The following is a 16,705-nucleotide window of genomic DNA, read 5'->3' as shown; positions in this document are numbered from 1 at the left end:
TACTGCTGTTCACACTGCTCCATGCCCGGCCACGTCACCCTCTCAGGGTGGGAGTGATTGTCAGTCATTACAGACACGGGTCGCAGCAGTTACTATTTACATGCACTTTCTGGTTTCCATTTCACAGGGACCTGGGGTCTCTCCTGCTGGCCAATGCCTACTGTGGTGGGGAAGGCCACGGCTCCTCCTATACCCTCCTCTCCGCACCCTCTATGCCTGCTTTCTGCCGCACTGCTCCTGGCCGGTAACATCTCGGTCACAGCCGGGCACTCGCCCACGCCTGTCCTTCCAGCCGGCCTTTGCATGGCAACCCAGGGGAGGCTGCAGTCTGTCCCTCTCACAGTCATGTCAGTCAGGAGCAGAGCTATTGAAGCTAATGGAGTCACAGCGGTGTAAAACCAGAGGAGGAACAGCAGGCCATTGCTCTTTCCCTGAGAAGCTGCTACCTGTGACTGCACATAACATGCCTTTGGAGTAACTCCAGTCACAGTGAGGATATATGCCACTCCAAGTACAGAATTCGCCTCATCAAGTGCCCCTGTGAAAAGAATCCCTCTCGCTTTCACGAGCAGATCACCAAAGGAGAAATCTGAGCCCATCTTCATAAGCAGCAGCCTAGAAGGACCAAAGGTATCTGGAATCCGGGTTCTTTGCTATAAGGCCCATCGGTGTTTGATCAGTTGGATACACTCATCTTCTGTCTGTGACCTTATACACGTCAGCCTGGAAACCACCGACTGTAGGAGGTCTGAGGTCACCTCTGGGTGACCAGTGCTGAGAGAAGAGCGGCACTCAGTGGGACTGCTCGTCAGCTAGCCTCAGCCATTGCAGATCTATTGACAAGATCAGTCAGCCCATTTACACCAGGTGAGAATCTGGCCCTTTGTCTGCATTTCCATTGCACACTGTCCTCGCCACAGGTTTATATAAAACTTTGCAGTGAACTTTCCCTCCTGCTGAAACGGTGCATAGAAAGCCAGACCCTCAAAGGATGGAACTCCACAAAAGCAACAGAGTTGTGCCATTTTCACCACCAGAGGATCTGGCTCCTAGTGTCACTTTTGCACCTGAAGAGTTTGCAAAGCTATTGATTCAATCCCTTGCACTTGATACAAAAGGGTTTTAAGGGAGTAGAGGGTTTTCTAGCATTGGATGGTGCTTTGTGCTGGAAAATACACCCAGGAGTTAAAAACTCTGATTTGGTTTAAACATGAAGACACTCGGCAAATGATTAAACTATAAAAGAGATTAAATGGTGATTCATCCACCACCTCCACCCCGAGGGACTGGAAACCAATGACACCATTGTGCCAGACAAGCAGGATTTGGTAGTCATAGACCCTGAGGAATCTCTACTGGTACCACCTGCATGAGACCCGATTTTACTTTACTCATGACATTTTGCTTAATGCTTCCCAGTCCACTAACCCAGTCCTCAAATTCTTTAAGAATCTCTTCTGAATCCTGGTCTGGAGACAAGAAATGCACCTGTTTGACCAACCACGTCCACAGATGGAGCCCACGCTTGTATTGGGCTGGTTATGTGAGTTACCTGATCCCCCATCGGAGTGGAGAACAGGAGCTCCCCATTGCCATGTGGGAAGTGAGAACATCACCGTTTTGCCACAGCAAAAACCCTAAGCACTTCCTGTGGCTCCAGCACCGTCCACTTCTGTTGCTCTCTTGGGCTCGGGAAACTCCTCTCCTCGAACTCTGCCTTCTTGCTGGCTGCTGAAACGGGGCCTCACCGGGGGCGGGGGAAGAAGCTGAACAGGGAGCAGTGGGCAGAGCTGGTGCCTGGCTACAGAGCACATGAGGCTTCAGACCTTTCGTGCCAGTAGGGAGAAGAGCTGCCCCATCGGAGTCCCCCACTTACCTCCCCTCCTCTCCCGAGGGGGAAAGAGGCAGAGCCTTCTGCCTCCAGCTCTCCCTCCCCTCCTGAGGAAAAAGGGAGACCCTATCCCCAGCTTCCCCAGTGGAACAAGAACAAGGGCTGAGATCCCCCAACCCCTCGGGGTGGAGAGGGGCAGGAGACCATCTGAAAGCACAAGGAACATTCCCCTGCACAGCTCCACACACAAATAAACACACTTTCCCACGTCTGGCTCTGAGCTTCCTTCAGGTGCTTTGATTATCCCTTCCCCTCCGACAACATGCAGCCACCAGAACTGGCAAGCGTCTACCTACTGCCTCCTCTCTCCTTTTTGCAGTTTAACCTCTGGGTCCCTGAACATGCCACTTAGCAACCACTGCTTTTCGCCACTGCTCAGGTCTATTTAGGGCCACATCCTCAGCTGATCTAAATCAGCTTTGCTCTGTTGATTTCAAAGGAGCAATGCTGATTTAAGCCAGCTGAGGATCTGACCCGTAATTTGGAGTGTATTTGTTCTAGACACAGAATTCCTGTCCCCATTGTTACAAGCTTCTGGATAGCGCAGCCTTGGACCTTTGCTGCTTAGAAGCTTACGTGCTCCAGCTGACTTCGGCTGAGTGTATTTCAGCTTCATTCCATGCTACATCTGGCCAAGCTCCTGTATAAACTCATCACTGGAAGCAAGTTAATTAACATAAGGTCATTCAGAGCTAGCTAGTTCCTTCCTATCAATATCATCTAATCAGTAGCGTCACCTGAAAGGTAATCTCTGCCTTGATCTCCGGTTGGCCATGGAGCAGCCTCTGAAAACACTGGGGGCTTTGTTAATTCAGTGTTCCCACTGAGATGCCAAGGTCACAGCCCAGTCCCTTCCCCTTCAGTGTCCTTGCTTTGGGTAAAACAGGAATGACTTGGTTTCTGTAGGAGACTCCCAGAGAAACCTCCAGTTTCTTTCCTTTTCAATGTGGCAGCAGGCTGTAGTTTGTCCGACCCAGATAAGGAAACAAGCCACTAAATGGGTAGGGGGCAGGATAAGCAGAAATGGAATTGAAAGTGTTAGGTTAGCACCACAAAAGGGCCCATCACATGGAGAGGTTGCCCTATGAACTGGACAACCCAGGAGATCGGTAATGGTGGCTATAGTGAAGTTTTAACCCGACACGTGGCTGATAGCGACAGGGGCTGAAAGTTGTCAGTCACGTGCTGACTGCTGGCTCCCCTAGGTCAGATGACATGATGGGCTTCAGTTCATTGCTTAGGAGACAAGGGTCACCATTGCAGATGGTGCTCCTTGGCCACTTAGGATATGTCTACACAGCACTTAAACACCTGCAGCTGGCCCGGGTCAACTGACTCGGGCTTGGGGGTGGGAGGGAGCTAAAAATTGCTGCATAGACATTTGGGCTTCAGCCCAAGTCTGAACTCTGGGACCCTGCAATGGGGGAGGGTCCCCAAGCCCCAACATCTACACAGAAATTTGTAGCCCCATGAACCCAAGTCAGCCAACCCAGGCAAGCTGTGCCACAGGTCTTTTATTGCACTGTAGATATACCCTTGTAACCCTTCTGCCCATAAGAGTTGGCAGCAACAAGGGCCGGGTTCAATATCTAGGGGATCCATTCCAATAACAAAATGCAAACCTGCTCGAGTCCCCACCCAGTGACCTGGGACAAATATATACCACCCCTGCTGGGCGCCTCCAAGAGGCAATACTTCCCCTCTCACAAGCACAGAGTCTGAGTGTAGCAAAAAGCCTTTTAATAACAGAGAGAAACAATGTGGCATTATGTTGGGGAAACACCACCAACAGGCTTCATAACACAACCCACGAGCAAAAAAAACCCACCCCAAGCAAATTGGGGCATGCCTTTTCCCTTTGGTTCTTGAGTCCAGCAACCCCAAATCACCCAAAGTCCCAAAAGTCCAATGACCCAAAAGTCTCTGTCCCTGGTCAGGGCAGCCCCAGAGTTCGAAAGTTTATCTGCAGAGCTTTACCTCCCAACCTGGGTGGAGATGGGGGCGGGGGTAAGAGGCACCTTACATGATCTGAAGCTGACCGCCCCACAGCTCCATAGGGCTCGGCTCGGCTCTGCTCCACCAGCCGCCCCACGAACTGCTTCACTCAGCTCCACTCTGCGGCCCACAAGCAGCTCCCGCCGTCTCATGAACTGCTCCACATCCCACCAACAGCTTCCACCGTCCTATGAACTGCTCCACAATATATCTTCAGGCTCCCCCACTACTTAACACAATGCTCAGTGATTTCAGCTCTTGGTCAGTTCAGCTCTTTGGTGAATTCAGCTTATAGTAGGGGAGCCTCAGTACTGGTGCACTATTAGCCCAAAGTAAGCTCAGCAGCCTGTAACTAGCAACCTAGTGAAATCAAAATTAGCTCTGATATTCTACAGTAGAGAGAGGAGAAAGTACAATTAGCATGTAAGGCCCTTACCAAGGGGCCCATACCACCAAGTATTAATACTTGTTCCCAGTCTTTCTCAATTCACACAGTTTTGGAACCCATGACCCTTGCCTAGCGAGTGCTACTTAGTTGATGGTGAGTCCCTCCATCATAACAAAAGGCCAAGTACAGTTCCAAGCACAGTTCCCATAATCAGGGTAATAACAATTTATTCTTCCTGTCCCAATAACAGAGACACTGGGGCTCCCACAGCAGCCAAAGTGACCATTTGGGAAGCTATGGCCTCATTCTAGGCAGGGTGGGTGTGCCTATGCAAATGAGATCAGCCCCTGAAGTTCTTTTCCACAACTTGCCACACCTCACCACCAGATGTCAGGGCAGAGCTCATCCTGACACTGCTTACACCCTTATGAACTGCCACAGGTCATGTGCTGAAGAATTAAGACACATTCATGGGAAGACATGAGGAAACAGCTTGTGCTACTGACTGGTTAAAAAGTTACCCCATATGTGTCTGATACCCCAAGAAACTGCTAGCTTTGCTGAAATCAATGGAACAACACTAATTTACACCAGCTCATAATCTGGCCCTTTGAGTTGTTCTGCCAACACTTTATAGCTTAGTAGAGGGGGTTGAAAATGCCAACTATTTCTCCCACAAGAAATTTTGGGAACTTTTCATTTTTTTAAAATGAAATTTTCTGCAAGCGTGTTCAGTTTTTTCAATATAATCTGAAACCAGAAAAATTTGATAAAAAATCATTTCAGTACAATTATTTGGTGTTTGAAAAACCAAAACCAGCTTTTTTAATGCAAAAAACTGACCTGAAAAGTGAAAAATTTCACTAAAAGCTGGAAAAAGTACTGGAAAAAAACAAACCAACCATGCAATGTTTGATATCTTGTTTTTAGAGAAAAGGCTGGAAGGTTATTTTTTACCAAAATGTAAAGATTGTCATTAAAATATTTTTTAATGAGAAAAATGGTGGGATGAAAAAATTCAAGGAGCTCAAGTAGCCACTCTAACAACAAAGACACATCCAACTCCCAGGACAGCATTCTGCAGCAAGCCCAGGAGGGAATTTCCTGAGCTAAGAAATACATAAATGACCACTAAAGGGCATTAAAAGCATGGCTGGCCAGCTGCTAAGCCATGACTCCTATGCGGCAATAGGTTCAGGCTTGATGGTTTTCAAGGAGAACTGGAGTCCCAAAAAAGATGCCCTACTCGCACAGAGCCACATAGGCTATGTAGCCGTCCAGACCTGTCCTGTCCCCCGGAGGTGGAGCCTGAGAGCCAGTCACAGACATAGGCCCAATGGGCTGCCATGGCCCACAACTTACAGGCCTGACTGCTGGCTCTGAAATAGAGACACATTTGAGGAGCGTGCCTGCATCGAGGCCAAAACCCACCCCAAGCGGGACATCAGAGAGCAGGGGGGTGGAGATTGGTGCTCCCCCAATCCCATCACCCTGCCACAAGGGGACAAGGGTCAAAGTAGAGAGGTAGCCAGTGAAAAAGCCCTATCAGGTGACCACCCTAAGCTGCTTCAAGCCACCTCATCAGGTGATCTGTTGCTTAGTTATGGCCCACCTGAGCATTTGGGGTAGAGTCCATGTACACAGAATGAAGGGGATCGTGTCCTCCTCTGGGTCAGAGGATCAGGATTTGCCTAACATGTGCATTGCATGGTACAGCTGAACCTGCCCTGTTGAAAGCAGAGGGCTCTAGTCTCCCGGAAACGTCAGGAAAGAGGGGTATGCCATGGGGATAGGAAAGACAGCTAGAAGAATCCTGGCTAAGATTTTCCAAAGAAACCTGTGATTTGGGATGCCCAATTTGAGATACCATCCCGGGGTCTGATTTTCAGAAGGCGTTGAGCACCTGCCCTCTGACACTTAGACCCCTTTAACGTTGCTCAAGTTGGGCACCCAAAAATATAGGCCCCTCTTAAACCCCTGGAGGGGCTCCCCTGGTGGATGTGCAGGGGATTTCCCTGTTTGGACCCAAGTCCCTGGATCCTTCATGCTCAGGTCTTGCTAGGGCTGGGCACAGTCTAAACATTGTCTGTGACCCTGGATCTCTCCACCCACTCCAGGGAGGAGATCCTCTGTGTAGCACCCCTTTCTGAGAGCTGAGGACAGTCCAACTGTCTAGGCCCTGAAAGTAGCACCAGCTCTCCCAAGCCTACCTAGGAGCTTTTGCACATTCCCAGAGTTCCACCGAATTTGGTTTATTGTTCCTTTGTTCAGGGGCTAGATGACAGTAAAGGCATGTAACAAACAGACTCCGTAAAGGAATTTCTAAACACACACATTACTCTTGGACAGCACTAGAAATACGCAAATCTATGGAAATGCAACAAAACCCTCATGTAAAATCCTGCCTCAGTTTTCTCACCACTATGAAAGCGCTTTGGGAGCTAGGCTATGTCCTTTCAGGATCCCAGGACCCTTCCTTACGCACAGCTTTGCCTGCTTCTAATCTGCTTCTAAAATGGGGTAGTGAGAGTGCCTTCCTTTTATAGAGTTCCAGGTCCTTGTCAGGTGACCACCCTGAGCAGCTTCAAGTCTCTCATCAGGTGATCTGTTGCTTAGCTATGGCCCACCTGAGCAAACTGGTTTCTCTACACTGCATCCAGCTCATTGTTCCAGGGGTTTCCCTTTAAACAGAAGATCATCTAATTTAATGACTCTTGATTGTTGCCCATTGTTAGCTCTTTGCTCGGTGGAAGGATTTATTCTGACACTTCTTGATGTTTTTAGCTCTAGAGGAGGTGACAGAGCCAACGTGAGGGCTCAGAACAGTTTCACAATCAAAAGGGCAGTCACAAAGACTGGGGGACACTATCAAATTAGTCTGGCTTAATTGCATCACTCACCATGTCTACACTACCCGCTGAATCGGCGGGTAGTGATCGACCTATCGGGGATCGATTTATCACGTCTAGTGTAGACACGATAAATCGATCCCTGATCGCTCTGCTATTGACTCCGGAACTCCACCAGGGCGAGAGGTGGAAGCGGAGTCGACAGGGGAGTGGCGACAGTCAATCCCACGCTGCAAGAACGCAAAGTAAGTGATTATAAGTCGATCTAAGATACGTCGATTTCAGCTACACTATTCTTGTAGCTGAAGTTGCGTATCTTAGATCGATCCCCCCCCAGTGTAGACCATGTTGTGGAAAATTTCACACCCTGTGCAACATAGTTAAGCCGACCTAAGCCCTGGTGTAGACAACATTAGGTTGACAGAAGAATTCTTCCTTGGGGAGGTGGATTAACTACACTGACGGGAGAACCCCTTCTGTCACTGTAGGTAGTGCTTACACTGAATCACTGCACCGGGGCAGCTGTGCGTCTGTGTAGACAAGTCCTCAGTGTCTACACTACAGCTGTGCTGCTGCAGCATTTCTAGTGATGCTATAGGGGTGGGATCCACAAAGGGACTTAGGTGTTGAGATGCTGAGCTTCACAGTGCTTAACTTTTAGGTGCCTAGAACTTCACAAGAACAACACTGCACCCCACAAAGCTTGAGTTAGGCACCAAGGCTCCCTGTACAATGAATGGGGAGAGAGAGGTGCCTTAGAATTCAATCCACAAAAGCCAGAATGCAAGATGGGCAACCTGAGAGGTGCCACCAAGAAAGGGGTGTGCTAAGCCCTGTCCCTCCCTCAGAGCTGGGCGCTTAAATCCAGGCTTCAGGGAGGGGACCTACCTCTGCTTTGAGATCCACAAACTGCCTGGAGTCAGGGGACTTAGGTACCCAAGGCACTTTTTGAGGGAACACATTAGGTGCCTACCTGGTGCCTCACAAAATGGCCAGAGGAGGAGGAGGTGGTGTCCACCTTAGAACCTTCAGCCCAGTCATGACAGCACTCGTCTGGAATGTGGGAGAGCCAAGTTTAATTCTCCCTCAGGATCAGGGGTGGGGTGGCAAAGGATTCGGACAGGGGTCTATTACTCCTGCAGAACCCGCTCTAACCAGTGAGCTTTGGTAGATTCTAATAAAAGAGTCCCTCAGTCTCTCCTGTTGAAGCTGTTGCCCTCTTGATAAATCAGGAAAGTATGGTTGGAGCAGGGGGGCTGGACCCAGGGTCTGCCACTTCCCAGGTAGCTGCCCAAACCACCAGACTACAATGTTTTCATGCTGTCTTGCTCTCTTTCTCTGGCCGAATGACTGTTTATGTATTTATCCACAGTGGGCCAGACAATGACTCTGTTACCCAGTGGTTTGGGCACCCACCTGGGAGGTGGGAGATTCTGGCTCTAGTCCCCCTGCTCCAATCACTCTTTCCTTAGTTATCCAGCGTGCTACAGCTTCCCCAGGAGAGGCTGAGGGAGCCCTGTATAGAGCATTCCATAGTTCAGGGGTTAGAGTGCTCTCTCCTGAGAAATGGGAGAGCCTTGTTCAAATCCTGTCCCCCCTACCAGGCAGAGGGGGAACTGCACTGAGTTTCCCCACCCCAGGGAAGTGCTCTAGCTACTAGGCTAGGAGTTATAACACATACCACCTGCTCTTTTCCCCCTGCGTTTTGAAGGGGACCCAATCCAGTAGGAATGCTCAGAGGCCACTTGCTAAATTGGGCCCCGCCCATAATTTAGACTGGTGAACTACTAACTTCCCCTGGTTTGTGAATCACCCTGGGCTCAGGAGGCCAGACGCTTAAGAGTGAGCATGTGCAGAGACAGGAATGTGACCTCCAGGGAATATAGGGTCATTTTTACTCTGAAAAACGTAGGCAGCCAGTGAGTCCAGACACTTATAGGAGGAGTTTTGTGGATCACAGTGGAGCCAAAACTGGGACTTAGGCACCTAAGTCTGGCGCTTAGATGCCTACGCACCTTCATGGGTGCCACCCAATGCAAAATGGAGGGTGCAGATTGATAACAAGTGACAACGGCCCAGCTCCTCAAAGGTACTATGTTGCCATCCTGCCATTGATTTCAGTGGGAGATAGGCACCTAAATACCTTTGCAGATCTGGGCCGCCATGGCTATGGACTTACCGAGACCCACAATCAGGGCAAAAGGAATGAGCGCATTAGACCAGAAGAGATATCATCCCATTGAGCAGGGCCATTTCAGGGGCCATTGGCAGTGTCAGGAGCAGTCTAGCCAGCAGCTTTGTAAAGCTACCTCTGAAGAAAGCACAGGAAAGACATGCCATGTGCCTGGAAATCATTTTTGGTGGTGGACAGGTTTAAGAAACCATATTTTCTCTGCTATCTAGGGCTTTCTGTGTCCTACACACCACTAGGAACATTGCTGTCTTACAAAGAAATATCATCAATAAGCACTAAGCTCTGAAATACATTGATATGGCCAGTAGCCAATCTGCCTCAGACGTTTCTATATTTGTATGGCCAGATCTGGGAGCCCAAGTGGCCCGGCCTACCACAAGCCCTTTCAAAGGAGGCTGACGGAAGACGGTGCCCGTCACACACTGAATTTCAGTAGGGTTTCAATGCCCTGCTTTGAAATCACCAACCCAAGCCCTTACAGAGGTGAAACTCCAGCTGGCTTCAATGGGAGTTTTACCAGAGTGAGAGCTGTCTCTAAGATTTGGCCTCTAGCTAATGGTGTCTTTTACCTGTCTTTTTCAGAGGAGATCTGAAAGGTTTTGATCACCATTGCCTAAGGCCAGATTCCTTTCATTCCAGCCTCTTTAAGCAATCCTATTATTAGGACATTGTTCCATAACTCCTTCCAGCCACGATTACTGAACCCCTTGAAGTCCAGAGGTTCCAGCAGGTATCCAGCTTCTTGGACTAATATCCCAACCAACCCAGCCTCCTTGGTCTGCAACATTTGGTTGTTTCTAGGAAGCAAGACCTAGATTTTCAAAGGCATTAGGCATCTAACTCCCGTTGATTTCCCAGTCTGAAAATAGTGGGGGGAAGAAATGAAGATGTTTCAGTTTGAATTTCCAAAGCCTTCAGGTTTTTAGTTAGGAGGTGAGGGTGCAGCTGGTTTGTTTTATCTGCGTCAGTTCAGCCAGCCCTGATCCTCACCACCAGCCCTGTGGGTTTGGTGTCTCACTTCAGCACCCGGGGTGAAATTAACCCACCATAAGGCCTAAGCACGATTTAAATCTTCTGCAGAGGGCTGAATTGAAATCCCTGTCCCCAACTTCCTCCACCTCTGTGCTTTTCTCTCCACTGCCTTCCACCCAGACAGCCATACAAGCAGCAAAGAAAGACATAGGAACAGCTGGAGAGACCTTCTGTGACCTTGTTAGTATTAAAACCTCCCTGATGTGGCTGGCAGTTCTGACACCGTTTACCTGTGATTGAGATCATACCAGTGCAGGGCGTGGAATATGTGTTGAATTACCTGCAACACCACTGTCAGGAGACAGCCAGTGTGTCATCCCCACGTCTAACAGGCAAGAACTGGGGGGATCTAGGCCCCATTGTGCTAAGCACTGCCCCCAATCCCTGTTGCACTTGTCTGTTTTGATACCAAACTTGCCAGAGTTAAAGGAAGGCACAACTATCGCTTGCTTTAAAAGACAGCTAACCAATGGTCCGAATACTGCAAGCGAAGATGCTGCAGACCCATATAAGGTGGGACTGATGCTATGGTGACCACTGAGCCAGTGCAGGAAAACAATGAATTGCGCAAAGTGCTTGAATGAATGGCTACCAAAAGACAGCAGCAGAGAGACCTGATCCCACGCTCAAAAAAGTGAATGGAAAAACTCCCAGAGTCTTCAAAGGCTCAGGTTCAGGCCTCATAAAGTGAGCAAACACCAAGCAATGCAACATAGGACCCTCAGTAGAGTAGGGCTGTAGCTCCCAGGAGTTAGAGATGGAAAATCCCTATTGCTATAGTTCGTTTTATCTACCACGTTTCCCCAGCCCATGCAGGGATTCTCCAGGGTTTTGTCCGGTTTAATGTTACCCCTTTGACTTTGAAGTGCCAGTTAGTGGGGCTTTCCAGCTGGAAAGCAGTGACTGGCTTATTTCTGAGTGGGAGGCAGAGGTACAGACCAGTTGTGGACCTCTGATTGACTCTCTCTGAGTGGCTATTCCCCTGTCAAATAGAGCCCTCATTGTTAAAATATATATAGATTGACTGCTATCCTTCTTTGGTCAGTTTATTTCACTATGCCCTGCCCAACTCCTTCCTCCTTGACATCCCCACCCTTCTGATAACCACAGAGTCAACAGAACATTTCACACACAAAGAGACCAGCCACTTTGCAGAGATTTTTAATTTAATCTTCGTACATCACTTCTGATGGCGTGTCATTTTCATCCATCAGCCCCCCCTTACATTCAGTGTCAGGTCTTTAACATGGCCACTAGCCGGAAACTACAGCACCACAGTTACTTTCATTCATTTTACATTTTGTTGTTTGCATAATTTATCCATAACAACAGCACAAAATTACACAACACAGAAACTATAATAGGATAAGGACGCGTCTGCACCTGCCTCAGCACAGGGCTTGAGTATAAGAAAAACTCTGCCAAGGAGCCTGCGGCTTCCGCAGCGGTTCAGTGGAGCACGTGGGTGGATAGCAGGCAGCCCTCCCACACTTGATTTGTCCCAAAGACCACTGGGACATTGAAACTTCATGCTTTTGTGCTGCACTGGGGAAGCAAAGAGCAGGATAACCCATTGCTTAAAGGGTGGGTCTACTCAGAAAAGTGACCATGTGGGGCTCCATATGTATTCTCTCTTCTGGAGGAGGAATAGCTCATGTGGATCCAGATGAAGGGCTTGATCGAAAAGCCTCTGATGTCAACGGGCTTTGGATCAGGTCCAAACGGAGCGTGTTTCTCAGGACTCATCTATGCAAACACCTAGGCTGCGGCAAGCTAATGCTGGGTAGATTGACACCTGGGCTTGCTGCAAGCTACGTGTCTGTCTGGACCCTGCTGCTGAGCACCAAACTTTCTGTAGTGCGTTTTGATCTAGCCTGCTTTGCAACTGGAGCAGATTAAAATGCACTAGGGAATGGTTAGTGCTCATCAACAGGGTCCGCACGGGCAGCTAATGCAGGGTAGATTCACACCCCAGCTGGCCGTAAACTAAGCGTTTGCATGAACAAACCCAAAGTGCTGGCCTCACGCTCCCCGCTAGGGTACTGGAAACCCATCTGTGCTCAGCAGCAGCAACAGTGTAGGGCTTGTCTACACTTGAAACGCTACAGTGGCATAGCTGCAGCGCTTCAGTGTAGACACTACCTGTGTTCTCCCATCCACACAGGTAAGCCATACGGCAATAGCTAGGTCAAGAGAAAAATCCTTCCATACACCTAGCTGTCTACACAGAGGGTTAGGTCAGTTTACCTGTGTTGCTCAGGGGTGTGGATTTATCACACCCCTGAGTGATGTAGCTGCAGGGGGGCTGGAACAATCTGTGCAGTGGGGGTGCTGCGAGCTATTGATCCAAACTGCAAACCCTGGGTATGATGGAAACCACTTCAAGCCAGGGAGTGTGACAGCACCCCTAGTTCCAGCACTTATGCGTAGCTGTGCAGCTGTAAATTCCCAGTGTAGACCAGCCCTTAGATTCTGCCATCGGAGCTTAGCTGATCGGCGTTGGCCCAAGGTCAAATACAGACCCTTGTAAATGTTCACACAAGGATCTGCATACTCGCCCCAAGATCATGAAAAACGACTCCCCGTTCTCCTTCCAGGGCCCGATTCAAAGCACAGTGATACCAGTGGGAGCTTTTCCATTGACTTTGATGGGCTTTGGATCGGTTCCTTACTGGGAGAATCAGGATCCCGTGTTGGTCACCAGGTCTGCAGTCGTCTAGGGCTAATCCGCTTGCTGATGATGCATAGGGCAGAACATATTCCATCTCACTCTTCCATCGCTTTATTGGCTTCTACCGGGCTAGGAATGTAAAACTCCTGAGATGGTCAGTGAAGCCAGCAGCTATGACTCAGAGACACAGAGGGAGCAGAGCAGATACAGGGCTTGATCCTGCCCCATTAAAGTCCATGGAAATTTTGCCTTTTATTTCAGTGGGCCCAGGATCAGGCTCCAATGACTGACACAGACAGTCTTTGGATTATAACCAACCTTTAAAAGCAACCAAGCAGATGGAAAGCACCAAAGACCTCTCGATTGCAAGGAATCAAATGTTCCTTCCCTGCCGCTGGGCTTTTGCAAACTAAACATAACCTTTATAAAAGTAAATTATTGTCTTATAACTTAAGTGCATCAAGCATTTCCTTAAATATGGTTCACACTGAAAATAAAGTTACTTTTGCTGTACAGTACATTTCTGATAGAATTAGGTATAAACTTTGTTGATACTATATGCAGGTGTGTCTGTGGAGTACATACATTTACACACACACACCCCATGTGCGCTCACATACGCACACACCCAAACATACCAACCTCTTGCCAGGAGTTTCCCAGTTAGTGTGAGAGAGATTAGGAGTTTCTAGATGTCTACACTTGCATGAGAACGTCTATATTAAAAGTCCCTGTTTTTATCAATAAACACTAGAGCTGGTAGAGAAACAGGAAAAAAAATATGGCGAACATTTCTTTGAAATTTTTCCCGTTTTTCATCAAATTTTGCCAAAATTGCAAAATTTTAAAAGTTTTGGACCATTTCTATAGGAGGACGGAAATCATATGGTCAGAGACTCTAAGGCCAGAAGGTCACTCAGTGCGATCATCTCATCTGACTTGTATATCACAGGCCAGAGAACTTTGCTGAAATAAATCCCAGTAAATCGCAGGGGGAGGGTGTGGGTGACGGAACTGTGAAAACTTTGCACAAAGTGTTCCCTGTTTTTTTCTTTCCCCATCAAAATTCTGTCTAAATTTCAAAATAAAAAAAATAAATACATGAATAATTTTTTAAATCAACCCTTTCTATAGCCAGACAGGGGGTAAACAGGAGATGGGGAATGTCAAAATTTCACAGAAATGTTTAACCTGTTTTTTCCCCCATTGTTAAAATTTCAAGTTGAAAAATGCAGCCCAGCTCTAATAAACACTTGGTATCTAATAGTAGGATTCTAATAAAAACATGACACTATGCGATCCATAACTTATTCAGTCTTTGGAAATACTGAGCTACAAAATATTGTTTGACAGTATTCCAGCAACACAAACCCCTTGCCCGCCATATCTGAAGTGAATGTAACCTGTAATGTCATAGACACCTGTGCCTGGCCAGGTGACACAGACAAGGCTCAAGAAGTGAAATAGGAGTTCTGCATGGAGTACAGATGGTCGATGGGGTTTCCCATTCTCGACTGCAGTGGTCCAGCTTCTGAAGTCGCTAGGAAACAGTCGCCCAGGTTGCTAAGTGAGGTATCGTCACTATCCAGGTCATGGAAAAGGGGCTCAGCACCTTAAAGTGAGGCAAACAAATGATGTTGAAGTATTATTGGCGATGGACAGTCCTAGCAAAGCACTTCGCAGTGACATAACGCTGTCGCCCAACAGAGCTAAAGGGCTGGACTGTGGGCGTTAAGCCACTGCCCACACTAGGGGGCGCTGCTGATCCACGACACTCCAGCTGGAGCTCTGGAAGGCAGCCTGGGTTTCGGGAAGGTGCCAATCTCACCAGCTATGGAGACTCGCAGGGAAGGTGAGAACTGGCGTGTGTGTGTGTAAGTCAGGGTGGAATCTCCATTCTGGCTCTGTATTGGCGGGTGGAAAGAGACCTGCTGCAGAGGTGCCTAGAGATGAGCACTGCAATTTCCCAGAGGCTCTTACCATAGGGGTGCATGTGGTCTCCTGGCATCTGGGGCGGGGTCAGCCCTTGTCGGAAGGGGTCCGAGCTGTAGACGCCCTGCTCAATAGCCAGCAATTGTTGTGGTGGGGCCAGCGTGGTGTATGGGTTCATGATCCCCTCCAGGCCAGCGTTCCCACCACTGTTTGTCTGAGCTGTAAGACAAGGGAGAACTGATGTCAAAGAGCCAAATGTTGCTGTAGGGCCCCCCTGTTTCTAACCTCCCTGGGCTGCTACACAGGTCTGTACTCCAAACCCCTCCCCAGGCAGCAGTGCTGGGTCCCTTCTTACCCTCTGGGCAATTCTCTCACACACATCCCTGAGCCCGCAGTCCCATGGTGGCACTCCTTACTCTACTCCACCAGCGGTAGGACTCAGCTCCCCCCTTCTTGCCCTGCCAGCTAAGCTTCTGGCCCCCTTTGGCAGCATCTCTCTGTGCTGTGCTGCTGTCATCCCTCCTTCCCTGCAGAAATGGGCAGAGATGTTAGGCTCCATCCACTCCAGACTTCTGGACAAGTCATAGCCCTGCATGCTCAGAGGAGAATGCTCTGTCAGTCACTCCCGTCCTATGCTTGGGGCCCGAATGGAGGGGTAACACAAAGGTGGCTTTAAATCATCTTCACACACCATGTATTCTGGGGTCATTCCGGGGCCACCATGGCCTGTAGTGTAAGTTAGAGCCTCCTCAGGGCTGCTCTAACTGACTCTCAGCTTCCCATGACTCCCCAGGGGCCTTGGGATGCAGAGAACAGATGAAGAGCAGTGTGATTTGGCCACGTCCCCTCCCCCCCTCCCCGCCACGAGTGTAGCCCTCCCTCCTACTCCCTAGTGCAAAAACACCCCTTGCCCAGGGCTGTAGATCAGGACTGTTGTAGAGCCCTTTCACCAGTTCTGCACCAGCCAGGGGGCCATTCCCATTCCCCTTCAGGCTCCTTTCCACTCCCAGAGCAGCACCAAGGGGTCTTATCAGAAATGAGAATCTTTCCCTCCCTGGCAAGAGCGGCTTCGCCACCCCCACCCCTGCCTGCCCGAGTGCACTAGGAAGTCCTCAGAGAAGCACTGAGCCCTTAGTTGTCTCTGTTTTAATTAAAGCCAAACCATCTTTTCCTAGGTTCACCCCTAGCGGCAGCAAGAACCCTGACCCCCTTTCCCACGCTAGCTGCCCTTTCCGGCCCCTTGCCCTTATGCTGTAAGCCATGTAATAAAAAGAAATGCTACTTCACCCAGCATGTGAACAACCAGCGGAACTCACTGCTGCAAGAGATTATCGAGTCTCATGCTGTGGCTGGGCTTCTAAGTGAGCTGTTTATCTTATGACAGCTAGTAACAGTTTCAGCTCTGCTGGCTAAGGGGGAGACTCCTCCACGCATGTAGGGCATTTCACAGCAGGCTAGTGGATGTGGGGGTAACACACCACGGAGCTGGGGGATCCCGGGCAGAGATCCTGGGATGGTGTCAAGTTCTGGAGTGCAGGGGGGGCCCGTCTTGCAGCAGAATGAGAGGTCTCAGCTAGAAGAGTTGGGTTTCTAGGCCAGGAACCAGGGGACACGGGCAGCAGGAAGTAGGCACTGCCATTGAACTGGGAGTAGCAGTGCCACCGACTGGGGGGGGGGCAGCATCGTGTAGCCGCTCTGTGGTCTCCGAGAGTGGTCGTGGGGGTCTCACGCCGCATAGGGATGTGGGGGGGCT

General features: G+C 49.3%; 1 protein-coding gene across 2 annotated transcripts in view; it reads right to left on the bottom strand.

Annotated features, from left to right (window-relative positions):
* Positions 1 to 14,471: 14,471 nt before the first annotated feature.
* LMX1A (LIM homeobox transcription factor 1 alpha) overlaps positions 14,472 to 16,705 on the bottom strand; it is a 141,222-nt gene continuing 138,988 nt past the window's right edge. For both annotated transcript variants that reach the window (XM_077824729.1, XM_077824728.1), the window contains exons 7-8: positions 15,001 to 15,171; positions 14,472 to 14,632 (exon numbers count right to left, since the gene is read on the bottom strand). In XM_077824729.1, coding sequence (XP_077680855.1) covers positions 14,472 to 14,632; positions 15,001 to 15,171 — 332 coding nt within the window. The remainder of the gene's footprint in view (positions 14,633 to 15,000; positions 15,172 to 16,705) is intronic.

The sequence above is a fragment of the Eretmochelys imbricata genome, chromosome 8 (assembly GCF_965152235.1).
Source record: "Eretmochelys imbricata isolate rEreImb1 chromosome 8, rEreImb1.hap1, whole genome shotgun sequence".
In the NCBI taxonomy this organism is placed as follows: Eukaryota; Metazoa; Chordata; order Testudines; family Cheloniidae; genus Eretmochelys; species Eretmochelys imbricata.
The sequence above is the reverse complement of the archived record's forward strand: the minus strand, read 5'-3'. Positions and strand labels throughout refer to the sequence as shown.